Below are 17,379 nucleotides of genomic sequence, written 5' to 3'. Positions count from 1 at the left end.
AAGAAACCCTCAAACTAATGCTTTCAGTAAAGCCCATCGCACACATTAGAATCATAGAATCATAGAATCATTAAGGTTGGAAAAGACCCTTAAGATATCGAGTCCAACCGTTAACCTATTAATTAACCGTTAAGCCAGGTCCACCACTAAACCATGTCCTCAAGCGTCACGTCTACCGTTCTATTAAATGTGACTCGTCTCCCTTTGTAGAGGTTTCAGTCTGAATTTTCTTTTTACTCATTTTCATACAATAATACAATGGCTAGAAATGCACATCTACTAAAATGACAGGTTAAGTCAGTATTCAATAAAGTATATCTCATGAATGACCAAATGCTGAGTCATCTAATTGAGAGGTGAAAGTGGGCTACTAACAACAATGAATTTCAGTAAAAAGATAGTGAGATAAAGGATAAGAACTCCTAGCTTTTAAGGTTATTCATGCATATCACGCACCATCTGCAAAAGTAGCACAACATCATCAGTGTTCATTGGCGTGCACTGTCCTACAACATGCAAGCTGCATGTCCTATTAATACTTGCAAATTCTTCTGCTCTCAGGAAGAAAAGATAAAGCTGAGAGCACGGAATCATTTTTGCTAATGTTTTGCTCCACTGAATCAGTTCAGCAACGGCAACAACAATCACTGGACCTCAGGGGAAAATGTAAAAAGAAAATGTTGATTTATTTGCCTGTTTAATGGTGGAAGCAGACACACATTGATAGGCTTAGACTGATAAAGCATTTCAGAGATCTAGAAAGGACATTAACAGCACTGCCTCAAACCTTCATCTGACTTGAGGTATTTTCTTCTCTAAAGAGCCTTTAAAGATGGGCTTTTTATTCTTTCAGTTACTGGACAATTAACTAGCCATTAACTATTTATTCAAATAGATGTGCAAATGCAATAGAGGAAGTTTAACAAACTTTTTCAGCACATTTTTGTCAGTTGCCAATAGTAGCTTCATGCAGTGTCTTATTTGCCTCTGTTTGGTGAGGATCTGTCCTGGCACAGCAGGCCAATCTCTGCTACTAAGCTGGCATCAAGATCTTAGAGCAGTGATCAGCTGCTCCATGCATCAGGGCCCTAGATAAATAACGTGGAAAAACTCTAGGTTCAGATAAACTATAGGTAAAAGTTATTTATAGGGACACATGATGTATAGTTATTTATGTCAAAGGAAAAGACTAGGAAGGGACCTCAAGAGCACAACCTTCTGCTGTTATGGGCAACTATGCCATTGCTGCTTAGACCAGAAGAGTCCAGCAAACCCATCCCACACATTTCTGCATATGATCAAGCATTTTATGGTGTTTTGTAGCAAATTTAAAACCTACTGTAAAAGATAAAGAGCCACAGAGAAAGTGTTCCCACAGGAAGAGAGCAGGAGAGTTCTGTAGCAGAAGCACAGGAAGGTGCTTCAGGCTCCAGAGCTACACACAAACAGTCAGCTACTGATCACTAAAGAAATTCAACCTTGGCAACAAAGGTGGGTTGTTTTTAGGGCATAATCAATAGAAAGAAGAACATGTATACAGCATATGCAAAACACCTTGTGTATGGTGAAAAGACAGAGATAACAAGAAGCTACAAGGACAGTAACGGCCTTTGCAAGAAAAGGAACAAAGGGAAAACTGAGAGAAGAATCGCTCTGGGACTGTCCCCTGGTTGTGGATGCTGCAACTCATCAGTGCTGCTACCTAAACACCAGGAGGTTCTCCCTCCTCTTTGGTACAAAGAGATCACTGCCTTTTGATTTGCTGTTCACTTTTTTCCAATTCAAACGCAACGATCATATATCAAGTATTATCTTTTACTGTACAATTGGGTTAAGTAAATTTGAATTTTAAAGAATAGTAAGTGGGTGCTCTTGTGACTGTGTGTGTGTGCATGTGTGTGTGTGCATGCCTGTGTATGTGTTTTCTGATCCAAACCTCCCATATGACAGTGTGGTTGATACTGAGTCACAGAGTGAAAGTGATGTGAGATGCAGCTGTTACAAATCGCAGTCCACCCTGAAAGTCCATATGCGCTCAGCTACAGAGTTACACAGGATTTCTGGGGTACATACATTCTGTGTGAGGTCTTTGTTCAAGGCTGTGCTTTGCTCAGCTTTCTCACAGTAATAGTTTCCCTGTTTCCACTGAGCATGGTGCAATTCATTCCCTGGCTAAAACTATGCTGTTTTCTTAGCTGGGTCTTTGAGCCTTGTATTTCAGACGCAGAAGTGGTAAATATTTCATACGAACAAAGGAATTGCTGCATTAGCTTATTGTGTTGTCCATCAAATTGTCTGGAATCTATGTATAGCAGCAAATAGAAAAATGTATTGCATGAAACCTGTACTGAATGGAGGAACAATTGCACATACACTTTTAGAAAGTGAATATCTCTCAGCCTTCAGAAGTACTCTTGAATTTCTTCCATAGGAAAAGTGCTAGATATATATGTGCCTTTAGTCTAGAAGAGATGAAATGATTCATATATTGGCAAGTAGAAAGATGGGCTTGTAACAAGAAAAGCAAAACTGTAGGAGATGAAAAGTGGATGCAAGACTGAGGGGGCAGGGACCTTCAGACTGTGAGGTACATTAACCTCTGCTTTCTATTTACTGGGTGTTTGCAACCACCATTCACATCACCACCGCTTTTGGCTCTGCACTGTTCTTCCTATGCGCTAAGGATACAGTGAGTTTTGGTGCGGACGCCCTACAAACCAGCTTAATGATCTTGGCAATTATTTTATGATTTACATGCTTTAAGTTTAAGGTCTTACTCTTGGAGATATTGTAATTTCTGGCTTAGTGCTGAACCCCTTTGCGTCCCAGTAGTAAGCAGGTGAGTTGATGTTGATTTATTGCTCCACGGCTGGAGCGAGGGGTGAGAAAGCAAATCAAAGGACTCCTCCTGAGCCATGCTACAGCTAGGATTTTGCAGACATTTTTGTTAGAAGTTTTGTGATATCCCTCTCCATGAATACGTGTGTCGTTCGCCCTGCCTTGAAGAATTTTAGTATTCTTTGTATTCACTTTGTATTCTCAGACAAAATACACTTTCATGGCAGGAAGAAGGAAACAAAAGGAAATGACTCACCCAGATAACAGTAATGAAACATCTTTTTACATTATATTCTGTATCTGCTAGCAAAATAGCCATAAATATTGCAGTGATGCCAAAGAAAACTTTCTCTGAGATGCTTTTAGAGGTGTTTAGAAAAGTGGCTCTAACAGATGAGGAAATGAAAGAAAGTCACCTTTTAGCACATTTGTCTGCCAGGTCCATCTAGCTTGCAGTTGATGGGAATTGTGTAGAAGGTCAGTTTGTGAAGAGTACTCATACGTAAAAGGAGTTTCTGCTCCATGAAAGTGCAGAGCTGATTGCTTTTTGAATTCTCTTTTAGAAGGCAGGTGTGATCTACTGGCCGGAGTAATTTTTTTAATAAAAATACTCACTAACACTTGCATGAACAAGAAAGGTAAATTTGTGGTAGGAAATCCTTTCAGTCATTCCTCTGAAACTTTTGCCCAAAGTACTCCTTTTGATTCCTGAGACCATATACACAAAGGGAAAGGCTATGAATATTTGGGAAAAATGTGTGTTAGTGCAAAAATTTACACAAGGGATGTTTTAAGGTTAGGTTGAGTTCGTTTCTCTCTTTTAGACAGAGAAACATGACTATCACTGAGCTGCTTTTTTCTTCACTGGGAGTCAGAAATGGGCAAGACAAGCTTGAAGGGGATAGTTCAGGCTTCGCAGAAAGCTGAAACAGATTCACATGCTCATCTGGGCGGCAGTTTAACAAGCACAAGTACAGCAGTCAGCTTGTGACAGGTTTGCCTGGAAATATGCTACGTGGAAGTGATGTAGGATTCAGACCAAGATCCATGTCTAGATTGCAGCACTGGGCTGAATGTTAGTGTCACGTTAATGCAGCTATACGGGTTTGGTACCAGTGCCCATTTAGGCAATGTTAGCCTGGAATATCTTCCCACTGTGCTCTACCGGGTGAAGCAAACGTGTCTTCCCAGAATGCAGTGATATTAAGGTTATTTCAGGAGAAAAGATACTTTTCTACAGATTATGCTTTCAGTTCTGCCTTCCTAGTATAATTATTAGCTGCCAACAAAAATAGAGGTTGGGTAAAAATAACATAACATTTAGTTATCTTTGAGATTAGACATCTGGGTTTGTGACTTTCTGCAGTTTTCTTCATCACCTTTTGAAAAGACCAATTTTCTCGAGGACTCACTGGAAGTCCAGGACACACCTGGATTACTCAAAAGAGTAATTTATTTTCCCAATGTGTCACACTGTTCCAATGTGTCCCTATGCAATCTCCTTCTCATGTCCTTGTCCTCATCCTCATTAACACTGCTGTGATCATGTTCTGAGCGCAGCCTCTGCCTTTTTCAGCCCCTAAAATAGCACCTCAGCATGCAAGTGAGACTAACTGAGATTAGTTCTGGAAGTGTTAAAGTGCTTTTCCATAGCAGGTAATAGAGAAGAATGTGGTCCTCCCATTGGCTTTTCAGAGCCAAATTAGATGCTAAAATGTAAGGCGTAGGAATCCTGAACCAAACTTTTCTCACATGATATCTTGTCCTTCCAGGTCACAAGGAGAAAGAAGTATACCTGCCATCTTTTCACTTATGTGTAGATGTCTCTCACAGGTAAATCTGCATGAAGAATAAGAATATGATCCCATGGCATGTCCTGAGTTGTCCTCCTATTGTAAAGATCAGTGGGATCGGCAAAGTGAGTGTGCACAGTTGGGGGATGAAAAGGCTGTATTACTCTTCCTGTTCCTCCAAGTACTTTGACTGTGCAGACCCTCGGTGTTTGGAATTAACATGACATTTGCCAGTGAAACAAAAGGTGAAATAATAACTGTTACAAAACAAGAGGCAGGCGAACACAGAAGTCTGTGATTTAGAGAAATTAGGTTACCAAGCCTTCTGTCTCTCAGATATGTGATCTGAAAGAAAATCATTGCTCAGTCTTTCAGTCATGTGTCTCTCCATAAACACAGGGTGTCTAATCTCATCCTCATTTACACACCGTCATGGGCACTGCACAGTCTAGAGATTTATAAGATGCCTAAAGGCTACATTATTAATATGACAAAAACAGCTGACTATAAGTTACATACAAAGCACAGACTATATAACTTTATGTTCAGTTTTTCATAGCTCAGCTGAAGTGGTGGGTTGTATAAATATTCAAGTAGAGGAAACTGAGATGGAGAGCTATTTGCTATTTTAGGGATGTCAAAGCACCTTCACGTAAATATGCTGCTATAACAAGTTTGGGGTCATTGCTGGCCTGTGGTTTCTGCAGACTTTCCAGGAATGGCACCCAGCAGGGTAAAGTCCAAAGGCAACATTCTTTCATCATCTTCCTGAGGACAGTGAAGAAAAGTTGTTGCTACTCTGTGTCCTGCTGATGTTGCGTTTCCCGTCTTTTTGTCTACGGGAGCTCAGTGCCCAGGTCGGGCAGAAGAGTGGTGGCAGCAGGCAGTGGTGGCAGTGGTGGCAGCAGGCAGAAGTACCTTGCTCCTGAGCTAGATGGGAAGCCATGGTCCAGCACACCTTGGCCTCTGCTGCTGGAGCTTATCTCAAGAGGTAAGAACACACTTCAGCCTCTGCTCCTGCTTACTCACGCTAATTACTGTTAATTAGTACCAAATGAAAGCATGAAAAGGTAGCATTTTATGACGGTCTCTGGCTAGATAACAGAAGCCATTAACAGTAGGTCACTGTCCTGCCATCATGGCAAGAGAAGTTTTAATGAAAATTTTATTTGGAAGTTGTGACCCAGAGATGACAATATCTGTGTCCTGCTGCAAGCCCAAGTATCCAGTTTACATGGTGCAGTGTGTGACACACAACACATTCAGAGTGCAGATCTGATTGTTTGCCAGCATGATACCTCAAACCTGCACTAGAGGATGAAAAGGTTCTATAGTATTTTAATTTCAGCCAGTTTACATCTACAAAGCCCTGAGCAACTTGGTCTGATTGCACAGCTGACCCTGCTTTCAGCAGAAGGTTGGACTACAGACCTCCTAAGGGCCCTTCCGACCTGATTTATTCTTTAGCTTTATGATTCTAAATATTATGAATCTATATTATACACAATTAAATATATATGTATGAAAAGATGCATGTATATAAACCAAGTACATAAATATATGAATATATATACATATTAAAAGCTTCAGGAAGGGTTAAGCTGAGATTTCTGCCCAGGAACCTCTTGGAGGGGTAAATTTTCCCAAAGGAGAGGAACTGCAGATCCCCATCAGAAGCTAGGTCTGCAAAGAGGCAGCTGAAGGAAGGAGAAAGTAGAGGAAGGTCATCAGGAAAACCAGGCTGTCAAAATCTCGCTACAGCACTGTGTGTGTTTATACAAATGTAACCCTAATATAAAGAGAAATATGGGAAAATACTGTGCAGGTTCAACTGTTCCTCTGCTCTGAAATAACAAGTCTCAAGTGTGCTTTCAGAGACTGTCCCTTAGCTGCTTTCAAGGTTTTAAATGCTATGACACTTTTGTGGTCCCAGGCAAAAGGTAGTAATTTTTCCTATAACTCCTAGACATCTTTTTCATGTATATTTTTAATTAATATCTTGGGGAATTCACTCTACATTTTCTTTGGTTTTATTGGCCACAAATCCATAATGAATTACACTTTTTAAACTTCTATGATTAACAAGGTATTAGATGCCTTCTGCCCATGAAAGTTTTAGCTTCAGCTGAAAGTGGAGTTCTGGTTTATTTTACAAATAAGCATCACAAGGAAGGCCAGGAAGACCTTACAGCTGACTGTTTGCATGCTGGAGGTGAAAGAGATCTGATCTGATGAGCAGGAGCTCATTGGGTGAGATGATGGAGTAGCAGGGCCATCTGCTGCAGAGCCTGGGATATGAGCTCTAGCTTTGGCCTGCACATCTACTGACAGGTACTCCCTGCTGTAAATTTATACCTGGCCTTTGAAGCTTCTGCATCTGTAATCTGCTTGTGACAGCAGACACATCATTTGTTGGTCTGTGCTCCATGCAAGCCTGGCAGGACACTGAGCTTTGAAGTGGACTTTTGACAGGAAATATTTATGGCTAAATCCCAGAGCAGGGACTGTGCAATGCTGCTGTGCTCAGCAGTGAGGTGACATCTGCCTGTTGCAGACCATGACTCTTAAGCTCTTTCCTACTTGGGTGGAACAGTTGCAATGGAAATAGTCCGTGAAAGTATGTTCCCACCAAGGAAGTCACTGGTGTTCAAGAGTAAATGAGAAGGTGAGTCTGTGTTTCTGCTTCATATTATTTGAGTGTTGACTGGGGCAGAGTGGGGAGGAAGAGAAGAAAGAAAATAAACCACACACAAACTTAGGGCCAGGCAGGAATAAAAATTTTGTCATAAACTCTGGTGGATGAAAGGGGACAAATCAGACCTGACTCACAGCCCTTTTCTCATTTTGAGTAGTCATTCTGGTTAGCCACAGGAGAGGATTTTGCCCAGTATAAGCTAGGTTTGATGATATAGGCTTTTCTGTAGAAGAGCTGGATTTCTGAACATAATACAGGAAGGGACATGGCAGTGACTCTTGTAGCTGTGGAGAAAGAAAGGGGTAGGAAAAGACACTGAGTACTATAAACACGTGTTGCCTAAAATTTTTTTTGCTTTAGCCAATTTCCTCCCACCATTTGCTGTGGAAATTCGGGAAGTTGCAGAAGACAGGTGGACATGCATACACCCCTAAATCCAACCTCCCTCTGCCCATACACTCCCACGCCAGACTTGTGGCAGAGTTAGTCCTGCAATACCATCAGCCCTGCTAACTGTGCAGTGGAAAAAGCCAGAGCCCAGTCCCGTGCCCTTGGGTGACAAGGCTGTCATCCTGGTCCTTGAATGTCATTGCTGCCCTTCCTCACCCCTGGACAACCTGGTGCCCAACACCCCGGAGGAGCAGCTACACCAGGTAGCAACATGTGAGGCACAGTTGTGCAGGACCCTGCTGCTTTATCCCAAATGATGGACACCCCTTTCACACTGCCCATACTAATGTTCACTGTCCTGGCACATGTCAAATGTTTTGAGGCTTGCAATAGCAGCTGTGGACAACGATAACAGTGCTTTTCTGTGTCATCCTGGTGGCTTAAAGGAGCTAAAAAAGTTAGCAGAGCTGGTTGCTCTCTCCCATGGAGCTCTTTGCTTTTGCTCAGCACTTCTTTGTTGTTTCGGTAATACAAGCTAACAGCCTCTTGAACTAGCATCTCTTTATCAGCAGAAGAGCATCACTATTCAGAACATGAAGTGCTGCACTTGTGCCCTCAGGAGGGAACGCAGGGCATGGGAAGATCAAGAAGATGAACCAGCCTATACCTCTTTGAAAGGCCAAACAAGCACTGAGATGGAGTGAGGGTGTTTATCTAGGGGCTGGGCTTTGCATTCTCAGATCCTGTTGCTGGAAGTGGGGATCAGGCATAAGCATCTCTTTTCTCCCTTACTGAAAAGATTCAGGATATCACGACATTTCTCGTATATGTCTTATGGAGTTGCAAGAAAATTATGTGCTCAGTGTATCTCACAGACAATAAGGAATGAAATCTCACCCTGCCTTCATGCCACACTGCAGTTCTATGGAATTATTTCAATTTAATGAAAAAGGAGAAAAAGTAGGACCCCAGAGATATTAATGAAATACTTGTCACACAGCATGTCTGTAGCAGTGGCAGCATGAGAGTGCACAAATTCTGAACAGTCCTCTACTCCAACCCTGCTGTTAGCTGATCCCTGAGTATTTCCCTACAGATCCCATTATTGCTGTGCCTGAGAGTCTCACTTCAGGCTTACAGCTAAATGGCAAGTGAAAATCTCAGTTGCTCTATGCGCCATCTGTAGTCAATAGTAAGAGATGTAGGAGCAAATCATAACTCATGTGGGCTACCTCACGTGGGCTGAACCGCAGTCTGTAAGTGCTGATCCCCTCCATTAACTGTAATCAGAGACCAACCAAAACTAATTCAAGTGTGTAGGGTAAATGTCTGAAATTGCACAATCTTGCACCGGTCATATAAATGCACGCTATCATTTACTCAGACTGGTGTGTTTGAAATGCACCATCACCTGTTCCTGGAATCTGGGAGAATACATTCAGGGCCATTTGTTGGGTTTTTTTCATAGCAAGCTGCACGTTTATGCATGCAGGGCTCATCTATCTGTACCTCTGCCTTTCAGCAGAGGAGGCGTTGCTTAAATCGCTGTGTGTGTGCGAACATGGTTATCACTGTTGTGGGTGTGGATCACTGCCTAGGCTAAAGAAGTAAGAAAATTCCGAATCTGACTTAGTTATAGTGTACCTTATGGGCTGGTAGCTTCCACGTCATCCTCTCTCTGTGCTGGGGATATGTTCTCAGATTTGGAGCTAGAAATATGAGAGCATCACTGATCAAACGTACCATGCTGCAGGGTCCTGAAATTGTATTAACAACACACCCAGAGACTTTCTTCAACCAGAAAAGAGCATAGGTGAATTCTTGGTTCCATGGAAATCAATGACGAGACTTGTATATATTAAAATTTCACACCTTTCCAAAAGGAAGAAGACATGGGAGATTTGCTGATTCTCTCACTACATAAAAATCACTCATCTGCTTTCAAAAATCACTGACATTAAACCATGGATTCACATTATAATGGAAGAACTGATAACAAAGAAACAGGAGATGAGCAAATCATTCTGTAAGCTAGGAACAATGTATACGGAACAAAGCCATTGGATAAGAACTTGACAGGTTTTTTAATGTTTTAAATTGGAAATGAAAATAAACTGAAACTAAAGCTCTTCAGAATTTCAAAGATTTCTGTGTTGTTTTTAAAACAAATTAATTTGATACTAAAAAGAGCCTTCTGTGTTCAAAATTGCAAAGTGACAAATTTTGAATTTTTTTTTTTTTTCAGCTTGAACAGCTTCAACTTCCAGTTCATATAAAGTATAAAAGATATTTCAATCAAAATGAAACTGAATTTTTCTGGCTGTATCTAAATGAAAATTTCCTGGAGTTTTGGTCAAAGAAAATTGTGGTTATTTTGACTTTATGTCTAAATGCTGAGTGGAAAAATGCTTGGGTGCTTAAAAAATCTCTGCACAATAGAAAAATGATTATGAATCATGTACTGGAACCAAGATTGTCAGACTGTCAACCAAGTGACAGACTAAAGCTGGACTCTGTTAAGACTGTATGCATTTAAGCCCATAAAAATACCTGGAGTGTCGGAAAAAGTTGCAAAATAATTGAAGTTTAAATTACTGGACTGCATACTCATGTGGGTAGGCTGTTACTATCCTCAGGTGTCTCCCTGGCAGGGTCAGAAGCACATCACACACCACTGCCATCCCTTGTGATCAGTCTACCAGGAATCAGCTTCTGGGGAGTGCTGTGCTCCTAAAACCTTTTGATTTCAAGAATTTCAGGACATTCAGGTATCTCTAAGGATAAGTGTAGGCAAATGAGAAAATAGTTTCTGTGTATTGAGTACTGTGTGGAGGGGGAGGAGAAATGACAGTTCTTATTTTCCAGAGATTTAAAGCCTAAAAGATTGATTCATTATGTCTTGTGCTGATGTATGTAACACAGGAAATTAATAAATAAATCAAGTGCAATTACAGCATGACATATGATATATACACATTGCCTACGCATCTGTATACGTCATGGTATGTGACTATCCTTACTGATGCAGCAATCTTTAGGAGACCAAATGGCATGATGTACACAAACATCATGTTGCTCAGGCCAGGAATGTTGCTTCAGCTGCACTGCATGCAACACTCAGATGAAAGTTTTGAAGCATCTCAACTTCCAGCTGCTCTCACCGAGAGCATTATTTTTTCTTTATGACTGAATCTATATTACCAGAGCATGCCCAAGCTCCTGGGTCCTCCTGAATCACCTTCTGGGGGATGAGTTAAGATGTAGGACATGACCAGTCCCATCTGCTCCTCCTTGATTTCCATTGTAAAGAAATCCAGGCATGTGCCCTAAACAAGTAAGCTAGCAGGATGCTGGGAGACCAGGGGTCCTAAGGAGCTCTGCAGCATGTTCTGGGAAGTATGGCTACATGTACCCAAGAAAGTGGGGTACTTGGCTACACCAGCCATACCCCACTGGGAATGAGAGAAGCTCTAGGGATGCAGTCAGTAGTATCTAGAGATGGTCTATATCAAGTGCTGAGAAGACCTCTGAAGGAGGGAAAAGTTCAAGCTCCAATCTGACAGTTTCACATAGTTTCCAGTGTTATTAACGTTGTAGCATTATTGAGGGTCTCTTGGGACTGAGTATGCTGTATCATACACATATTTATCCTTCAATTCCTCTTGGAGCTAGTTCTCATACAAAGCACAGCATGATGTTTCCTTACTATCAACTCGGTCAGCTGAGAATATCAGTTTAATAATACATAGAAATGCAAGCTCAACCTAGAAGCTTCAGAAGAAATTTAGACATGTAACAACTAAAAGACATGATGTTCTCTCTACACATTACTTGGTTCCCCTGTAGATCTATTTAGCCTTGCTGTGGTGTAATATTAATAACAAGCCTAAGCTCAGCCACATGTGAGGGCAAAACCAGAGATTTCATGTGCTGCACAGCCAGTCCCCACGAAGTTTGCTTACATCATTGCCAGATCATTCACTCTGTCTCCCCAAGCCTCCTGTGCATATTTAATCTAGCTTTTTATACTTTGTCATCAAGCTTAAAGATCTGTAACATAGGCAATGGCAGAGTGTAACATAGGCAATATCCCACATATTTAAATATTTTATACTGATCTGGTTCTATTGCAGAAATCATTGCTTTACTATTGCAAGGATATTAGCCATTGACCAGGGTCCAGCTATTATGTAAATTCATAAAAAAAACGAGGAAGAGAAGGCCAGGTCTTGGCATAGGAATAGTAGGCGATTGCCTAGTGTAGCAGGTGGTGAAATGACCGCTGGCCTCCAGACACGCCCAGCTGAAGCCAAACTGGCTGTGCATGAAATGGAAATTGGTGTGTGGAAGTAGGTAACATTTCCAAGACCAGCTGTTGCCACCTCCACCTCTTCCTTCTGCTGGAAACAGGAGGAGCATCAAGCTTGGTTTTTTCAGGGTTCTCACCATGCTCCCTGTCCCTCTTCTTCTTTCTTCCTTCCTGTGACAGGAGTGGTCTTGCTTGGGTACCACTCTGGTCTGAACTTTGATAATAGGTGCTACTGGAAATTCATCTGGCTCTTACTGTGACCAATGAATGCTTCATTAATTACAGTGACATTCTGTATGTACCAAAAGAGAAGTTATTACCTGTAAAGTTTACTTTCAGGAGATAATCTTTGTACAGCTTCCTGCCATCCAGATGCTTCATGGCATCACAGAGTTTGGTGGTGTTTGGACACAGAGTCCGCTGCATTTTATGCAAGGCATGGGCCATCGCGTACACGGCATTCACAACAAACATGATCTTGGATTCTTGCTCGTAGTTGGAACTGTTGATGGTGAAGTGCTTGTCACAAGCCTTTTTATGTGGTTTTCGGTTCTGGAGAGTACACTGGAATTTTTGCTCCCAGAAGTCTTTGAACCAGGGATTGCGTCTGTTATTGTAAGGGCTGAGGCTTTGGAAATACCTGTCAAACTCTTTAACTGGATGGGAAGCAAGTTCCAAGGTTATTGCCCCAGAGGCTATGTGCTCATTGCCCTTGACAATACTCTCTTGTGCTCCCCATCCGTCGCTGGCAATCCAGGTAAAGGAAACATTGAAGCGGTTGGCAGCTGCAATGAGCTCCCGAGAGTCATCGCCTCGCATGAAGAGCACCACCACTCTTGCGTTGGGTTTCTGGAGCAGCTCTCTGATCACGCCATCATAGGACTTCCTGATGTTGGACCGGCCCACTTTCTCAGAGGTGGCGATGCAGATGTTGCGGAGGCGAGCTTCCTGCTCGAAGGCTTCGATCCCTGTCTCCCCGTAGTCTCCTTCTGAAGCAACTGTTGACACATAAGTCCAGTTGAAGTACCTCAAGATTTCAGCCATGGCTTTCGCTTGGTAGAAGTCAGGGGGCACTGTCCGCGCAAAATAGTCATAGCGGGATTTGTCGCTCAGCTTGGCACTGGTGGAGGCATAGCTTATCTGGGGGATCTGGAAGAGTCTGAGTAAATTTGCCACCTAGACAGAAGGAGGAGAACATAGATTTTTAAAGTGTGGTATTTATAAAACTGAACAGAAAAATCTAGGGAAAGGCATAAACAGTGGTTTTTAATCGGAGGTGTTCTGACAATCACAGATTAAGGGTGTTGATAGAGGATGTTGATAACATACTTTGGTGAGAGCAGTGCACCGTACATATGCAGAATAGCTGTTCTGCTGCCCAGTTAATTCCCAGAGTCCTACTGGGACTGTAATGGACCTTTTATTTCTGTCAAACTGAGTCTGTTTAAAACAACAGAGAATTTGACACAAATGGACAATATACTTCAGTCTCAGCCTGTACTCCTTACCAAGGTCTGGGGATTTGCACGCCTTTGCTGTTCATAGTGTGATTCATCTTCTCCAACACTCATTGTATTTGATAACCAAATGCACTAATAAGACATAAATTTCTCTTTTGTGCAAATATCACAGATATACATATTCAACCTTTCACAGAACTTTCTAACCCCACTTATTCAAGCTCTGAGTCCCCACCTCTCCTACTTTTTACTCTTTTAAACTCTTTTCTGAGCTGTTCTGACTGCAGTCCTCCTGAGATGACATATTTGTTGCATGTTAGTACTCCTCAAGTGCTGCACAATATTGTGTTGACCTACAGCTTTTCATAAGTAATAAAAACTTTTAATAATCTCTAATTGCCCTTCTTCTGTGATTTATGTTGTCCAAAGTCCTGGCTTTTGTGGTTTTTTTTTCATATGTTGCTATGTCCCTTGCTTAAATATTCCCAAATCTACTCCCTTACTCTCATAGAAATGCAGCTCCTGATAATATGTGGAAAGAAATGAAGAAAGGTTATGGCATTTTTTTCCTGTGATTGCTTTTTAAATGACAAAGGGAAGACTTTGGAGATCTGCTCTTGGTGCATGGAAGTTGTGTCCAGTAAATTAAATTTAAAGCTGATCTTGGAGTACAGCCTGACAAAACCATCTGAAAAGCAGTAGTGTACTTGAGGTTCCTAAGGGAAACTTATTAAAAATTGCCCAATCAATTAGTTTTTCACATTTTCCCCAAATGTTTCTATGACCACAGACTGTGTCTGTGAGAATTCAAAGGCAAAGGACTGTTTTGAAAAAAAATGTTGTGGAACAAGGGAAATTTTAGAGGCTCAGACGTCAGTAGCAAAATAGACAGTCTGCTAAAAAAACCCAAAATAATTCTATTGCTTTTCGGCAACCCGTATCTCTTGGGATTTTATAGATTTAGATTCTGTCTTTTCTTTAATGCCGATACTGGACCAGTCTCTTGCTGTGGTCCGTCTCCCACTGTAAACTGGTGTAATCTCTTGTCTGGGCCAGACTCTGCTGCCTAACCATACATGCACAGTGCCTGTCACAGCCCTCTGAGCTATCTGAAGCAGGGAACTTAAGGAGACCCTTGTCCTCCTGTCCTTCTGCGGCACCAGGGAAGAGGAGGTGGGACGCCCTGGCATCTCAGGCCTCTAGGTGCCTGCATCTGGGGTGCTGAAGCATGTCTTCATAAAATAAACCACTCATGGTTGTTTATTTTCATTTAAACCAAAATAAAGCCCCTTCTACACGGCTTGGAAGGAGTATCCTGGCAGGAGCTTTGGCTAACGCCCTGTGGTTCTGCCTGTGGGTATAGGCACATGGCTGGAAAGTGTTGTGGCTGAACAAGTTACTGTCCCTCAGGAAACAGCTGATGTGTCCTTAACCCTGCTATGTGGTAACATGAATTAAACTGCCTTATGCTGTAAATGTGGGATTTAATTGCCATTGTGGTGATTTAAATGAAGAGCTTCAAAGCAACGCAGTAGGCTGAGAGGTTTGTTTTGTCACTGAGATGCAATGGATGCTCTGAGCACTGTTAAGCCTCTCTGGCTTTGTAACTTTTGATTACATGCCTATATATCCACATGGTTTGGTTCACATGTCCTCACTCAAAAAGAGCACTTTGATTTGGTAATAAGAGTGTCCTCGGTGTAGCTATTCTGGAACATTTCTTGCAGAACCATGTGGGCTGGAATTGCTATTCTTGTCTCAGTTTATTCTAGCAGGAATTATTTTATTTGAGCTAAACCATAATAAGGATACACACACATATTGTTCTGCATTTTTCCCCCTAAAATGACTAAAAAAGAAGTCCATTTTCTAGCTAAAGCAGTGCTATTCAGTGTGTAGTCAAGCCTTCAGCTCACAGAAGGATACCCCTAACAAATATAGCAGCTTTTCTATTATTTTTTTTTTTTCATTTAGTCTAAGCAGCAAAAGCATCCATATGCAGGGAAAGAGAACAACGCCCCCATTTCACACGGGGGCCCTGAGCCTTGGAGGTCACTATACTTCTAGTGTCCCTGCAAACTGCCTGCAATTCTGCTTCCTGTGCTCTGGGGAGAAGAAAGCTTTTCTGTGGCAATGCCGTTTGCTGTAACACTCTTCACTGCAATGCTGTCCAGATGGTATGTTTTTCATAGGCCAAAAATAAAAAAAAATAGGAAAGTCGGATTAATCATAAAGGATAGTGACCCTGTTGTCCCTGAGAGCTGTGACTGATCATGGAGCTCAGTGAAGTTGTATCTGTTATTAATTCAGATCAGGACACTCTTCTGGAAATTCTGAAGTTGGGGATTTTCTAGAGTATTGTAACATCTTGATTTTAGGGACTAATTTTTCAAATGCCCTCAAGTATCAGGCATTTAGCTGATGCAGCCAGTTTCAGAATGGTCCCTTTTTCCAGCCATTTCCATGCTGATCTGAACATCTGATTCCACAAATCAGGTCCTGATTAAATGAGCAACAAGAAAAGGGCACAGGTAACAGGTTCTGGAGAGGAGCTGATATCTAAGGCTATGTTTATTCTGTAGTTTCTCAGTGTAGTAGAGGACAGTGCAATGTGAACCAGAGTTACATGCACTGAGATTGAAGCACCTGAGGCACACCTGCACCGTAGCTTCCTGCTGCCTTGGGATGTGTGCTACAGCTTCAAAATTGCAGTGTAGATCCAGCTTTTGCTAAGTGAAATAATCTATTTTGGCAAAGCTCCAGGCAGCAATTTAATCAAGCCATGGTGCATGCAATTAGAGCCTGAAATCCATATGTTGGCACTTAAGTAGCAGTAGTAGCCTGTTTTTTTTTGCTGTCAAAACCAGTGGGTTTTGCAGATGCTTAGCACCTTTGAAAATGAGGCTGGATGTTCTGTATCTGCAACCTAGAACAACTGCTTTGCACAGCTTGCTGTGAACAAAGCGTGATGATATAGTCAGCTTCCAGTGTGATGGGAAAACTTTATCTGCCCTAATGCTGCTGGGTTTATTAGTGTAGCCACTGTCCTGTCCTAAAGTGTCCACTTCCCAAGCAAACCTGGCTCTCACCCAACTGCTAGGATGGTGAGTGATTCATAAGGAGCTGCCCAACGTGAGCATGGCAGAAAGTCCAGTGTGAGCCACGTCAGTGACAGTAGAAATACTTGTGGGAAATTGCCAATCTAGTTTATAACACTGAAAATTGCTTCATAATAACCACCTGCAAGGAGCTGTGAATTAGGTACAGCTATGAAACACATGAATCTGGTTTCTGAGTATATAGGTATAAGGAAGAAATTTTTTATGATGAGGGTGGTGAAACACTGGAGCAGGTTGCCCAGAGAGGTTGTAGATGCCCCATCCCTGGAAACATTCAAGGTCAGGTTGGACGGGGCTTTGAGCAACCTGATCTAGTGCAAGATGTCCCTGACAGTTGCAGGGGGGTTGGACTAGGTGAACTTTAAAGGTTCCTTCCAACCTAAACCATTCTATGATTCTATGATTCTATATCTCTGACCATTCAAGAGTCCTGATGATAGATGGGGTCAGGTAGGTAACACCTATATGTCTCAGAAACCCATATATGGATTTATTGAATCCCATCAAGCATTTTGTCTATCCTCCGTAGGACTTTTTGTGCTGGCAGTAGGATTTATTCCAAAGGTTTTGGTTAAAATTTCCCTTCTCTGTAACAGCCCAGAGGGTGTTACATGCATTGTTTGAATGTGTACAGGATTGGGGAGCACAGGAAACACCCTGGAAAAAAGAAAAATCTCAAAAGTGCCAGAACAGGTAGGGTTTCTTCAACACAATACACAAGTGCATATCACACACTTGTTGGACAGAGGAGGCCCCTTGTTAGATGACAGTGCTC

General features: G+C 41.9%; 1 protein-coding gene across 2 annotated transcripts in view; it reads right to left on the bottom strand.

Annotated features, from left to right (window-relative positions):
- The window catches only part of GRM3 (glutamate metabotropic receptor 3), a gene marked incomplete at both ends in the record, with an annotated part of 44,949 nt that overhangs the window by 18,913 nt on the left and 8,657 nt on the right, over positions 1-17,379 (bottom strand). For both annotated transcript variants that reach the window (XM_082309731.1, XM_082309732.1), the window contains one exon: positions 12,346-13,201. In XM_082309731.1, coding sequence (XP_082165857.1) covers positions 12,346-13,201 — 856 coding nt within the window. The remainder of the gene's footprint in view (positions 1-12,345; positions 13,202-17,379) is intronic.

Source organism: Platalea leucorodia (assembly GCF_965183815.1).
Source record: "Platalea leucorodia genome assembly, chromosome: 4".
In the NCBI taxonomy this organism is placed as follows: domain Eukaryota; kingdom Metazoa; phylum Chordata; class Aves; order Pelecaniformes; family Threskiornithidae; genus Platalea; species Platalea leucorodia.
The sequence above is the reverse complement of the archived record's forward strand: the minus strand, read 5'-3'. Positions and strand labels throughout refer to the sequence as shown.